Below are 14156 nucleotides of genomic sequence, written 5' to 3' on the forward strand. Positions count from 1 at the left end.
TTACACTGCCCAATCTCCACGGTGACCCCCCCCTCCCCAGGAACCCTGTGAACTTTTGAAACTTTTATTAAATACAAAAACCCAGGTCTCTACGACCGAATGCTGCATTCAACGTACGCTCAAAAAAAGGGTCAGACATTCAAATGTACAAAAGTCACCGGTGCCCCTGCTGCCCCGCTGCTCCCGGCCGGCTGCGGGGAGGTGGCAGTGCCCCCGGCCCCACGGAGGGACGTGGGGAGGGACAGGGCACCTGCCCCACATGGCCCCGTCCTCTCCTCCCTGCCCCGGGGGCTGGAGGGGGTAAAGCTGGAGAGCAGCAAGGGCAGAGCCAGTCCCCGTCACCTCCAAACGGCACGTGGATGGAGGGAGCCATGGGACAGCCCCCCCGACCAAGAGGGGCCGTGGGGCTTTGTGTCAACCCGCCCCCCAGAGCTGGAAGGGCTTATCGGGGGGGGGGGGGCGCACAGCATCTGCCTTCAGGGAGGGCAGGGGACATGGCCAGCAGCCCCAGGGACACTGAGGCACGGCGAGGGGCTTCTGCTAATAACCAGAGGTCGCTGTTTGGCAGAGCTGAGGCCCGGCTCTGAGCACCAGACTAAAGCGGAGGAAGACAGCGAGCCACGTCTGCACGCCGAGCTGCGCGGGCGGCACCGGTGCCCCGATCCTGCCCGCTGGGGAGGCCGAGGCTGCTCCCCCCTCCGGCCGGGGCAGCTCCAGCGCTGGTGAAGGGGGAAGCCTGCACCCCGCTTCTTGCAGCACCGGTGGGGACTGGGCGCCGGGCTGCCCCGGGGGCTCACCTCCTCCCTTCCTGGGGTGCAGGCAGGAGCTGGCGTGGGCACGGGGCTCCTCGCCGGGGCTGGGGCCGTCCCCTCCTTCTGTGCCGGGAGCTGCGCGCGGGGCAGATGGGCGCTTCAGCCAACACACCGAGTATGGGGCAGGGGGCTTGGAAACACACTGGTGGGGACGGGGGACAAAAGGTTGCGGAAATTCTCAGGACCAACGGGTGGGCTGGGGCACAGCCGTCTCCGAAAGGCAGCAGAGTAGGCAGAAAATATCCCCGTCCAGTCCTTGCCCTGGGGCTGGGGCAACATCCACAGCGTCCAGCCAGCCCCGGCGCAGAGCCGCTGGCCACCCAAGGGTGCGAGCACCAGCCCCGCACAGCTCTGCCTGCTGGGCAAGCGCTAGCCCCGGGCCAGGCGTGGGGGCGGCTTGCCGATCTCCACCGTGATGTTGGTGTACATGGGCGCGCGCGACACCTCCACCAGCCGGTACTGCAGCGAGCTGATCCCGTCCCGCTTCATGGTCATCTTAGTGTTCTGGATCTTGGTGAACCTGGTGGGAACAGGAGCGGGATGAGGCAGGGGAGAAGGGGAACGCCCGCTGTGGGGGGGCGGCGATACCTTGGCAGGGTGGGCAGGGCGAGGTGATAGCCACAGGCCCCTGCGGCTCACCTCTGCGGGTTGGGCTCGTTGTGTTTGTCGCGTTCGTGCTTGATCATGCGGTACCTCCCGATGCGGATGTCGGGCCTCGACACCTTCATGCCGTTCAGGGAGATCCTGAGGGACAGGAGCAGAAGGGGATCAGCGCATGCCCAGACCCCAGGGTAGGACATCCTCCCAGGCCGGAGATCCCCGGGGCCAGCCCTCACCAAAAATAAACCTGTCCCTAGCTAAGCAAGAAACACGACTGCGCTAAGCCTGCTCTCCGCTGGCCAGAGGGGAGCAGAGCCAGGCCACAGCTGGGAACAGTGCCCACGACCAAGGATGCTGCTTGCTCCACAGCAGTGCATGCCCGAAGCAAGCACCGCCAGCTCCAGGTGACCCCCGGTGCTGCGGGCACTCGCTGTGCTCAGCCGGCGCTAAGCAAACACCGCTATTCCCCCACCGCTCCAAAGCCACTGCTGTTTACATTCTCCAAATGCCGGTGGCCCTGCCCTTCCCTTCATGCAGCATGACTCTGGCCTCAATTGCTTTTTCTGTCTGCACAGCCAGCAGGTGGGGAGAGATTTTCTTCTCCTAGAATAGTTCATTTAAAGTTGAGAGGCCAAGTGGGAGCAGGAAAGCTGGAGAGATCCCAGCTCACGGAGAGAAGCCTACCCTCCTCCCAGCAACACAACTGCGCTCGGGCCTGAAGAGCAAGCAAGCTGAAATCCAGCGGCTAGGGCAGCCGAGCGGTGGCACGGCCCCCTGAGGGCCCCCTGCACGCTTTTAGGGCTGCCTAAACCTCCCCGAGAGCTCAACACGCTGCACCTCGTCTCCCCTGGGACCGCTTGTCTGGGCCGGTTACTTCCGGAGGGGAACCGTGCCCGCTGCCTGGGCGCACAGCACCTGCGAGGGGCTCAGGCCGCCCTCAGATGGTGCCGTGCACCATCGCCACACGCTGCTCCACTGCCAGCATGGCCGGGCAGCGTCGTGGGACGCGCCGAAACAACGCTGAAGCTCTCCGGCTCCTGCACTCAACAGAGGGAGCCGCGGCCCTGCACGCGGATCTGCTGCGGCCTGCCGGCTGCCGGCAGAAATGCCCGCTGTGGTGCTGAGCAGCCTCTACAGAGCCACTTCCAAGTTTCGCATCCTGATCCCAGCCTGGAACAGAGCCCGCAGGCAGGCTTCCCCGCTCACGTGTCTCAGCTGGCTTCAAACTGCAGCTGGCTGCCCTCAAAGAGCAGGAGGAGGAAGAGGAGGCTGGGCCCCCCCGCGCCAGGTAGGTTGACCCCCAAGGGCTGGCCAACAGTCCGAGCTGTGGCACCAGCGTGACACCTCCCAGCCCTGCCAGCCTGGAGGGTAATTAAACTCCTCCCTGGGGTGTGGCAGGGACCTTCCTTGCACGTCACGTATGGCCCAGCACACACCGGTAAGCCCTGAGCCGAGGCTGGGTAAGGGGTTGGCACCTACCGGTTAAAGATGTCGTCGTCCTCTCCTCCCCAGCCCCAGTACTCGTTGGGAAAACCATTGATCTTCAGGAACTGGGATTTGCTCAGCCCAGAGACACCACCGAAGTAGCCAGCGTAGGGCAGCCTGCAGGGTGAGAGTAGAGAGATCAGGGAACAGGGCCAGCCCCACAGGGTCCCCCAGACACAGGGACAAGCACCAGCCCCTCCGGTGTCACCCTCACGCAGGGCTCCGTGCCCTCTGCCATCCCACGTCCACAATTTGAGCCACTGACCCCATACCTGCTCCAAGCAATAACCACACAGGAATCCCCGGCTTTATCCCCACGAGGCCCCCCCAGCCCGTGCCCCCAAAACACCCCAGCCCCTCAGGCACCCACCTGAACCCAAACTTGTCCATGCCAACGGCAAAGTGCCGCGGCTGCTCGTAGCAGCGGTACAGGTTGCGGTCATCCATGGGGATGAGGTCCACGTCGCTGAAGATGAAGCAGTCGTACTCCTCGTCGTCCTTGAGCGCCTCCAGGAAGCCCACGTTGAGCAGCTTGGCCCGGTTGAAGGTGTCCTCGCCGTACTGCGGAGCAGGGCACGTGGCCCCAGAGCTCAGTGACGCCTGCACGCCCACCGCGGCCCCGCCGCCCACCTCGCCCCCGCCCTACAGACCTGGTTGATGATGTAGATGCCGTAAGCCACCTTCTGCCGGCGCAGGATGGGGTGCAGGTAGTGCAGCCAGTACTTGAGGTGGTGCTCGCGGTGCCGGAAGGGGATGAGGATGGCCACCTTCTGCCGGGGCAAGCAGTCCGGGGGGGCGTACTTGCCGCCCTGGCGCACGTCGGGGTTCTCCCGCTGCACCCGCTCCATGCTCATGGGGGAGCTGAACTCGATGAGCAGGCGTCCGACTGCACGAGCGAGGGCAGGGCGATGCCAGCAGCACGGGACACAGGACAGGTCACGGTCACCCGCTGCTCCCAGCAGGGCCAGCGGAGCAGGGAGGGGGACCCGCAAGGGGGAGCGGCACTGCCGAGGACAAGGGACTCCCAAAACCTCCCCCCCCCGTATCAGCAGCGACCAGCTGCCTGGTACCAAGCCTTGGGTTTCTCCAGCCTGGGACCACCGGGAAGCCACGCTGAGCGCCCAGGGAAGGGGACACCCCCCCCCAGCACCCAGCTGCCCCGCTCTCACCCCGCACACCTCACCTAAGCCGGGGGGCGTCTCCTGGCAGGGCTGCAAGGGCTTCTCGGTGACGGAGCGGTTGGTGCTGGGCTTGGCGCTGGGGGACGGGGGCTCAGCGCCGGCTGGCCCGTAGCTGGGGGCGGTGCCGTTGGGCCGGGAGGAGTTGGAGAAGGGGTGCGCGCGCGAGGCGTTCCTGGCGTTGAAGCGGCTGAAGAAGTCCAGGTGCTGCGCGTAGACGTCGAAGTAGAGGATCATGATGATGACAAAGTGGAGCAGGCAGAGCAGCAGCACGGCCTTGCAAATCCTTTCCAGGGTCACCCCCAAGAGCAGCCTGGTCATCTTCCGGGCACGGGCAGGCGGACATGTGCGCTCAGCGGGGCAGGGGGGCGGCTCCAGCCACGGTCCCAATCCTGCCGAGACACCCCGTGCTCAGGATGTGGCCAGACACAGCCCCGCTCCGCCAGCACCGCCCAACCCCAGCCCCGGTGACAGCAGGGCCCGACAAGGACTTGGAGCCCCTACTCTGACGGCACAGCCACGAACGCGCGAGAGGGACTAGGGACAAGCACAAATCCGGAGGGCAGCGGGGTCAGTGCCACCCAGCAGAGCAGAAACAGACCCCAGCTTCGTCCGTTTCCTGCCCAAACTGGACACCCCTGTGCCCTTGGCTGCTCCTGCCCCATGTCCCCTCTCCACGCTGTCCCTCCTCACCTTCCTGTACCCACAGCACCCAACGCTTTCCCACCGGGGCAGCAGAGCACAGGGAGGCTTCCCCTGGCAGCAGCTCCCCCGCCCCGTTCCCAGGACCAAGACCAGGCCAGACCCACTCCCAGCCCCCCAGCAAGGGATGGGGATACCCCAAAAGGAGCTGCAGAGAGCCCCACCAAGGCTGGGACCCTGCAGAAGGTCACACACCAAAACGCGGTTAGCCTGCAGAGTCCCAAAGGCACTGTGGGTGCCCCCAGCAGCCACTCCCGCCCAAGGCACCGCATTCCCCTGCTCCCCATCCCCAACTGGCCCAGCACTGGTTCCGAAATAGGGCCGGCAGCAAGTGCCGTGCTGTCAGGGCGCTGAGCGCAGCCAGCAGCTGCAGGCAGACACCGAGCCAGGAGGGAGCACGTCCCGGGCAGGCAGCCCCGAGGGGTTCCTGCTGCCTCCGGGGGAGTCCAACTTACAGCAGCGCGGCTCCTCTCTCCTCCTGCTGCCGGGGCCCCCCAGGACACCATGCCCAAGGGAGCTGCCAGGGTGCCCTTATCTCACACATGACACCTGGAGCCAGGCCAGGGCTCTGCTGGGAAGGTGGCCGCGAGAGGCACCGGAGCTCCCTGGCCGAGCCCCGAACCCTCCTGCCCTTTCCAGCCCCGCAGCACGGTGGCACACCTTGGAGGGGGACACCCCAATCCCTCCGTGCCCCCCAGCTCCCAGGCAAGCTGCTAGGACGGGGGCACGCAGAGTGGGCAGCAAGGCCCCGGAGACCCTGGCCCAGGCTGGTGCCACGGCAGGGACCCCGGGAGGGTTGCAGCAGGCGGGGAGCCGCGGCAGGGCCCCCCAGCAGGAGCGCAGTTAGGACCCGAGGGTGCTGGCACCCAGCCCGGGGCCTCAGGGCCAGCCCTGCAGCAGCTGCCAGCCCCGGCTGGCTGGGGGGCCTCCTGGGGAGCGGCAGGCACGGGGGGACACGGGGTGGGAAGGAGGAGCGGAGCCGAGGTGCGAAGCGGGTCCCCCCCTGTGGGACACGCCAGGACCCCGACCTTACAGCCAGACGCTTTCTAGGAAGCTGCCCCCCGTGCTCATGGCGCGAGGGAAGCCGAGCGTGGCGGTGCCTCCCAAACCGTCCTGCGAGGAGCAGAGCCCCGGGCGCAGCCGGCTCCCCAGCCCCGGGGGCGGGCTGCGTGCTGGAAACCTCCCCGAAGCACAGCCCCTGCGGGAGGCTGGTCTGTGGAGGCGCCCGGCAGCACATGGAGCAGCAGCAGCATCTCGACAGGCAGACGGGGAGGAAGAGGCAGCGCTGGGGAGGAGAAGGGCAGGTTTTCGGGAGCCGGGCCTCTCCTCCGCCAGGCAGCTCGCGCTGCTGGGGGAGCGCGGCGCTCCCCGCGCCACGAGGGCTGGCGGCTGGCTCGACGCGAACAAAAGCGGAGCACTCGGTTTAACCGCAGCCACGGGATGCTGTGGAGGCCAAGAGCACAAGCAGACTAAAAACGCAAGCCAATTCCTGGCAGGAAGGTCTGTCGGGGCCATTAACCGTGATGTAACCCCCTCCACGATGAGAGGCCAAGCGCTACCGGCGCGACCTGCCCTCACGCCTCTCCTCGAGCACCCACCCCGGTGTCACACGTGCCTGCAGCGATGGGGCCAGCCGCGTCTGCTTCGCAGGCATGGGCACGGGGGGCACGGGGGGCTCCGTCCCGCTCCTCCCAGCCCCCCAAGGACCTGCAGGAGAGGGAGGCGCAGCAGGGACCTGCTGGTGCCGCCCAGCCCAGCCCTGGCCGCGGGGCCAGCTCAGAGAGCGAGCCCGTTGAGCAGAACCGGCCCCCCAGATCCTCCGGGAACTCCCCGGGCAGCCGGGACCAAGCCCACGGCGCTGCGTTCCCTCCCGGAGGGGCCCCGGGGAAGCTTTCAGAGCCGAGCAGGACGGGCACCGCCGCTGCGCCCACCTCCGCCGGGCGGCCGGGCCCGGGGATCGGACCCCTCCGCGCCCAACACGGCCGCGCACCCCCGGCCCCGCACCGGCCCCCCCCGGTTCCCCCCCCCCCGGGGCCTCCTCCCGTGCCTCGGGGCCTGCGGCCGGGGCCCTCCCGCGGCGGGGCCTGCACCTCCCGGGGCTGGGCGCCGCGGGGAACGGCTCCGGCTCCACCACCACCGCCGCCACCCACCCGGCCAGGCCGCGCCGCCCCGCTCGCTCACCCACGGCGGCCGGGGCCTCGCTTCAGCCCCGCCGGCCCGGCGCGGTCAGCGGCCCCCGCCGCCGCCTCCGCCTCCCCCGGCCGCCGGCCCGCGGGCGCCCATGCCGGGGCTGGGGGGGGGGGCCCCGCCGGCCGGGCCCCGCCGCTCCGCACCGCCGAGAGCCGCAGGGACACGGGCCGCGCCCGCACGCCGGCTCCGCCCGCCGCCGCCGCCGCACCGGGAGGGGCCGCCCCGCTCCGCCCCGACGGGGCCGGGCCTGGGCCGCCGCCGGGCCGGGAGCCCCGTGGTTTGGGTGCCCCGCGGCCCACCCGCTGCCTTCCCCTTCGTGCCAGCCCCTCCGGGCCGCTCTGCCCGGCTGCCCACCCGCCCCCGGGGCTTCCCCTCCTCTCCGTCCCCTAAGGGACCCTTCTGGCCCCGTGGCACCCACCCCACGAGCCCTGGGCGCAGCCGTCCCGCTCCCTCCTCCGGCTCTCGGCGCGGTTCCGGGGCAGGGGGGCATTTTCCCCTTAAAAAAGCGCATCCCGGCTCCGGCTGCTGCTCCAGCCCTGGAGGGCCTCGTAATAAATACCTGGGGGAGCCCGCAGCACGGCCCCCATCACAGCCGCGGTGCACGGAAAGCATCGCGCAGCGGGAGGCTTCCAACAGCTGGCGGATGCCCGGCAAGCCAAACCGAGGCAGGGCAGTGCCCATCGCTGGACGACCAAGCGGACGGGCCTTTCACCAAGGAAGGCAATTAACTCGCAGAACAGCTCCTCTGCCGCCAGCACAGGCTGCTTCCCCCAGCACCTCCTTCCTGAAGGCAGCTCTGCCAGGGCCCAGGAGCTTGGTGCACAGCCCCCAGCCCCACAGGGCCACCACGACAGCCCGTGGGAGCAGGCCAAGCGTGCAGTACGAGCCTCTCGCTTCGCACCTCCTGCTGGCTCCCTCAGGCCGCATCCTGCCCCACACGAGCACAGGGCAGCCCCACAGCACAACCACCCCTGCGGTGAGCTGCTGCGGTGTTTGGAGAGGGGCACAGGGGGCTGCAGGGCTCAGCTAGGTTTGCCCCAACAGTCTTCCTACCCCCGGGGGGTGGCACTGCTGTCCAAGGGGTAGCTCGGCCCCAGGGCCACCCCTCCATAGCGCAGTACAAGCGGGCTGGAGGGCTGGGCACAGCCTGCACTAGATGCAGAGCCAGGCCACAGCAAGACCAGTCCCACCATCTGCCCACAGCACAGAGATCCCAGGTGAGCCCAAGGTCCCAGAGCACACAGGACAGCGTGGAGCAGAGCCAGGACGCCAGCAGACCTCAGAGAGGCGGAGCAGAGGCAGCTGCCCTACTCCAAGGGCAAAAAAAAGCAGTAGGTACGAATGCTTCCCAGCTCCAGCAGCCCTGCCCCTGCCCGTTGCACCCAGGTGAGAAGAGATGGGCAGCTCCCCGAGTACACGTGCACTGCCGCAGAGCGCTGAGTGCTGGGGGGAGATGCTCCCCCTACAAAGGTGTGCTCAGGGCACAGCGGGACGAGGCCCTCGTGCCGGATGCAGCAGACTGCAGAAGCACCGGCTCTGCAGAGCGGAGGCAGGAAGACCTTGTTCTTCCCTTCCCCCAGGCAGCACGAGAGCAGCAGGCCCAGCTGTCCACAGCCGGCTTCCCCACGCCGCATCCGCCGCAGGCAGGGAGAGGGGAGCAGGGCCAGCACGACGCGTCCCCACCCCAGGACCTCCACCAGGCCCCCTGGGACTGCGGCCCGTGGGGCACAGGCAGACCCGAGAGCCCCAGCGCACAGCAAACACAAGGTAACTGGCTGGGATATGGCCTTCAGGCGGCAAAAAGCTTCGTTTCGCTGCCCTTCAGGTGCCCCCCAGCTGCACGATGGGGGTACGGACACCGCAGGCAGCAGCGTTATGCTCCCTCTGCGTGCTGAACTACCTGGCCGGGAGCCGAAAGGCCCAGCCCAGCTCGTGCCCGTGCCTCCAGCATGGGGCAGCACTGGTGCTGGTAGCAGGCTGGCAGAGCCAGCGCGGAGCTGCCTGCTCCAGCAGCCTCCTACTCGCAGCGTGGCAGAGCTCCGTGTTCCCACAGCCCAGCAAGGGAGGCCCCTCGCAGGCTGAGCAGGCGGCACGGTTAACGTGGGGACGCGCGGCCTTTTCCCCCTGTGGGGTGGTGCCACGGGGCTCCGGGAGCAGAGCGGGGACTTTGCCAGCAGCACACGCGGCAGGGAGCCTCCGAGCACGGGCTCAGCTCTCCGCGAGTGTCCCCAGGCACGCGCAAAGCGCAGGAGGAGCTGCGCCCTTGGACGAGAACCATATTTATTTCACGGACACAGAATTGCACTGGTGATCGATTCTACGCACACCGGGGACACGCAGCAGCACGGCCCCGCCGGGCCAGGCCGCTGGGGCAGAATTCACACAGATACTTGTTTCTTCCGAGGGGCCGGTCAGCGGGATGGGGCTCCACAGCCGGGCTCCCGCTCCTGCTGCGGGCCAGCTCCCGCCCCAGTCAAGGATAGAAACATTAAATAAGTATATACAGCACCTCTTGGGGCGGGCTGGAACAGGCTGGGTGGGACAGGACTCAGTTGCCCATTTTTACTTTAGAAGTCTGGAAAGAAAGGAGAGACGTTAGAGCGTGCCCTACAAACCCCAGCCTAGCACCTTAATCCCACCCAAACGCCCCAGGACTGCAGGCAGCTAACTGGCCCCACCAGCAAGCCATGAGCATTGCACAGGGCGCGCCCAAGGTGACACCCTCGGTGACAGTTGCTCTTCGGGCCATCTGAAGAGCTTCACTGCCACCCCGTGGCACAGCACCCCGTGGGGACAGCTGTCACCCCAGACTTCTCGAGCAGCCTCGGCTTCGCAATGCAGAGGACCGTGCTGGAGCCCAGGTGTGTTTGTTTGTCACCCAGGGTGACAGGCACCTTGTGCTCATGTAAGCCCCGAGGCCCCAGGAGGCAGGTACCTGCAGGATAGCGACGATGACCCCGAACAGCCCTATGGCACTGCCAAAGATCTCCACGATCAGGATCTTGACGAAGAGGCTGGCATTCTGGGCATCAGCCAGGGCAGCCCCGCTGCCCACAATGCCCACGCACACTCCGCAGAAGAGATTGGACAACCCCACGGTCAGGCCAGCCCCGAACATGGAGAAACCTGCGAGAGACGGACACTGCAAGAGCAGGGGACAACCTCCTTCCTCCTGCAGCCGGGGCACGCAGAAGCAGCAGCAGCTCTGGCCGGAGACAGTGGGAGAACCAAAGCCGAGAAGTGGCTAGAGAAGGTAACCAAGCAGCCACTTTGGGGCAGAAGAGGCGCGCCTGCTGTCCAGGGCAGCAGGAAGAACCCCGACATCGTTCACACAGGGCTGACGGGCTCGGTTTGGATGGAGCCTGTTGGACTGAAGGCTGTGGGGCAGGGGAGCTGGGCCCTGCAGTCCCACACCGAGGGCAGAGGGAGCAGCAGGAGGCTGTGGTGAGAGGGAGCCGAAGCTCACAGCAGCATCACCGGGGCTGAGCAGTCCTTACCTGCATGGTAGTTCCTGGCTCCAATCGTCTCTGGGGTGACTGCAGAGAAAGGCTGAGAGAAAGGACAGGGCCTGGGTTACCTGCGTGCCGCCCCGTCTCGCCCTTCAGTCTGCACAGCGACCGCCCTGCAGACCGCCAGCCCAGGGGCTCCCAGAGCCACGGCAGCACCCCAAGCCCCTGGAGGGCCACGGCTCACATCGCAGGCCCACATCTCCCTGCCCGTCCCCACCGCGGCCCTGGGGCCGGCCCAAGCCCTCCCATACCTCAGCCATGTTACTGATGACGATTGCCATGATAATCCCGTAGATGGCCACGGCCTCGCAGAAAATGATGCTGTGGGAGAAAGGCAAAGTCTGACCACGGCGCCCCAGGCTCTGAAAGCCCACCCCAAGCAGCACATTTCACTTCGTGCCCAGCCAGACCCCTCCACAGCCTTCTCTGAGCCTGCCCCACTGCTGCCAGGGGCGGAAGGGCAGCCCAGAGCACCTCTCGCACAAGGGAGAGCTGCTAAGCACAAAGGCTGGGTGCTGGTCGTGCTGTGCCACCCCAGAAACCTGGGAGAGCCCTGTGGGAAGCGGGTCCCGGGAGCCCTCCCCTCCGCCAGCCCCTTCTGGGAAGGGCTGTGCATGGCCTGGGGAGCCCCTGCCTAGGGCAGGATGTGTGATTCCCCGGTGTTTGTTTTGAACACACTGGGCTCATTCAGTGCGTGATATCACACCACTTGTGACCCTCCAAAGCAGTACTCTGCCTCCTTTAGGGCTCTTTGTTTTGAAAGCAAACAGCAACAGCAGCTCAGCAAGGAACGGCCCGCCGGCAGCACCCGGTGAGAGGCAGGGTGCTGGGACTGCCCTGCCCAGGTGAGGCATTAACCCCAGATCCATGCTTACCTGACCAGGTTCTTGGTTTTGATCCGAGGGGCTTTGACTCCGCCACCAATGATGCTGGAACCCGTGATGTAAATCCCCCTGTGGCAGACAAGGGTGGTTGGAGGAGGGCCTGGCACTCGCTGAAGGGCTCAGGAGGAAAACCAGGATCTTCCAGCTGAGCAAAGAATCGGGCACGCAGCTGGGGCACACTGCGGACTCAGCCCCGGGGCCCCAGCTGTTCCAGGCACGGCCAGCTACACCAGCACAACAGCTGGGGCACAAGAACAACCACGGCACGGCCCCCGGAGATCATGGGACGTCCCTGCCTCTTCACACCCTTGCAGCCCACAAGTTAGTCTGCCCAGATGCCCCAGAAGCCCAGCCCCATGGCTCCGCGCACACGTGCTGCGCTTCCCTGCCCTGCTGCAGGAATCCACAGCATACGCGCAGCTGCCCGGATGGGACGGCAGGAGCCCGCTGACAAGCCAGCCCCACTCACCAGGCAGCGCCCACCACGGACAGGGAGATGGCCAGGCCAATGCCCAGGTTGGACCACATGTAGGGAGAGGTCTCCGTCAGGAACCTGGGCAGGAAAAAACACCCCGTGTCAGCACGTAGGCAGAACCCCCCAGCCATGGTGCACAGCCCCAGAACAGGTACTGGGCAGCCAACCACACAGCCCAGGACGGGCTGGGCACTGCCAGACTGCGGGACACAAGAGCACCCTGGCTGCAGTCACTGAGCCGCAGCACCCTGGGCAGGAGCAAGGGCAGCTGCAGCAGGGCGAAGTCTACGCCTCTCGTGGAGGGGACGCTCTGCTCACTGCAGCTCTCGCCCCCCCGGGACACGGTGACCGCTGCCTGTCACTCGAGAGCACGCGCTGCTGCCGCCGGGCACTGCCACCAGCCGCCCTCCTCACGCAGCCCTGCGCTCGGCAGGGGGGGATGCCGGTGTTTTTGGGGAACTCACCAGGCCACATCGAAGCGGAAGCCCAGGTCAAATATTGTGTAGCAGATCCCTGGAAAGCAAGAGCGACAGGAGAACCTTCAGACAGGCATCAGCTGTGCTGCCGCTGCCTCCCCACCTGCTGGGGCCCCGCAGCTGCTGGGCAGGGCAGGACATGGCCCAGGTAGAGGCGAGGAGCACAGCACGCAGGAGGGTTTCTGGCAGGACTGGGTGCACGGTGCCAAGGGGCAGGGTTCCCCCCACACCCCGGCACCTTCTCCATCTGCATCCCCCAACGGCTCAGCCTCGCAGGAGAGCCCCAGCACCGGGCGGTGAGCTCCTCTCTGTGTCACAGCGGGGATGAGGAACGAGGCTGTGCCCTGACCCATCATCACATGCTGCTCTGTCACTGTCCAGCCAGGGTCTGTTCCGCTCCCGAGGAGCCCATAAATGACAGCAGCTGCAGTTGACCCCCTGCCCTCATTTTTCCAAGGCTGGAGATGCATCTGCTGAGCTCAGAGTTTCCTCCAGGACCAGCCATTTTCAGAAAGATTTGCACTCCAACGTAGGCAGCAGATATCAAAGCACAGGCTCTAACACAAGCCCATCTCCTGTGCTGAATCGTGGCAGGGAACCCAGCAGCGCTGAGTTGCTTGCACCCAAACCTTGCCGTGCTCCGAGCCCACTAGCAGCGGATGGGAAACGCAGCTGCAGACCAGGAGATTTGCTCTTTACATGACTCACAGCTAGAAAAGAGACTGTGACCTGGCTCTGCTGAAAAGATAAGTGTCACACTGCCTGTGCTGTGCCAGATAGAGGGTTAACAGGCACCAGGAGGGCACACGAGTGCCGCCACAACCCCAAAACGGGAAGCAGTAACTTCGGGAAGCAGCAACGCTGGTCACTGCTCACGTCTGAGGAACAGGAGCGGCCCCCAGGAGCCCACACAGAAATGAGGAACAGTGCTGCAGCCACGGAGCGAGGCCGCACCCCTCCCGCACGCCTGCAACCTTCAGGGATGACAGCTTCAGCACAGCCAGGGCCAGGCCCCGCCAGGCTGGCACCTGTTTGTGTTGTGGGTTCGCTGCTGGTGGAGCAAGGAACCGAACCCAGCCAGCCTCAGCCGCCCCCTGCCCCGGGAGCCGGGCAGAGAGGAGCTGCATCCAGCTCGGGGCGGCTCCGGGGGGCACCTTCCATCTCCTCAGCAGCGGGCACAGCCCCAGGTTCGTGTTATGAGGGAAAAGGGGCAAAAGACGTGAAAGATCCTTTCCCGCGAGCTCCAGTTACCAGCCCCTGCGTGATTCAGAGAGCTGCGGGGCACCGGGACAGGGCAGCCTCTCCCCCGGTGTCCCCTCACCCACGCGCCGAGCTGGGAGCCAGGGCCCCGCCGCCCTGCGCTCACCTCACCGGCAGCCCCGAGCACCGGGTGCCCCGTTCTCATCCCCCCACAGCCCCAGGCCCCCTCACGGCCCCCCCCACAGCCCCCTCACGGCCCCCAGCTCCCCAGGCCGCCCTCACGGCCCCGAGCCTCCCTCACGGCCCTCTCACAGCCCCGGGCCTCCCTCACGGCCTCCTCACGGCCTCCTCACGGCCCCCCCACGGCCCCGGGCCCCCCTCACGGCCCCTCACGGCCCCTCACAGCCCCGGGCCTCCCCCCCGGCCCCCGCCCCCCCCCCGGCCGCTCACCGACGCCGAGCAGGGTGCCCCAGAAGGCCAGGCCCAGCCCCGAGTAGAGCAGCGCGAGCCCCGTCATGGCGGCGGCGGCGGCACCGAGCGGCACCGGCGGGGCGCGAGCAGCGTCACCTGACCCGACCGCAGCGCCCCGCCGGAAGGCACGTGACGCACCCCCCCCCCCCCACCTATTGGCTGCGCCGCCGGACC

At 67.1% G+C, this 14156-nt stretch overlaps 2 protein-coding genes across 2 annotated transcripts; both read right to left on the minus strand.

The window, feature by feature from the left end:
* Window positions 1-50: 50 nt before the first annotated feature.
* Window positions 51-7119, minus strand: B4GALT2 (beta-1,4-galactosyltransferase 2). The gene is made up of 7 exons (XM_080603441.1): window positions 6959-7119; window positions 4081-4467; window positions 3548-3783; window positions 3268-3458; window positions 2892-3014; window positions 1452-1556; window positions 51-1332 (listed from the first exon to the last, which is right to left on the minus strand). Exons 2-7 carry the CDS (start codon window positions 4394-4396, stop codon window positions 1182-1184), a joined length of 1122 nt encoding a protein of 373 aa, XP_080459567.1. The 5' UTR covers window positions 4397-4467; window positions 6959-7119; the 3' UTR covers window positions 51-1181.
* A 2111-nt stretch (window positions 7120-9230) lies between these two features.
* Window positions 9231-14133, minus strand: ATP6V0B (ATPase H+ transporting V0 subunit b). The gene is made up of 8 exons (XM_080603446.1): window positions 13962-14133; window positions 12300-12348; window positions 11830-11913; window positions 11352-11429; window positions 10728-10797; window positions 10465-10516; window positions 9903-10093; window positions 9231-9542 (listed from the first exon to the last, which is right to left on the minus strand). The coding sequence occupies exons 1-8, from the start codon at window positions 14026-14028 to the stop codon at window positions 9516-9518; spliced, it is 618 nt and encodes a 205-aa protein (XP_080459572.1). The 5' UTR covers window positions 14029-14133; the 3' UTR covers window positions 9231-9515.
* Between the last annotated feature and the right edge of the window lie 23 nt (window positions 14134-14156).

This window comes from Anser brachyrhynchus, assembly GCF_964034855.1.
Source record: "Anser brachyrhynchus genome assembly, chromosome: 8".
Classification (NCBI taxonomy): domain Eukaryota; kingdom Metazoa; phylum Chordata; class Aves; order Anseriformes; family Anatidae; genus Anser; species Anser brachyrhynchus.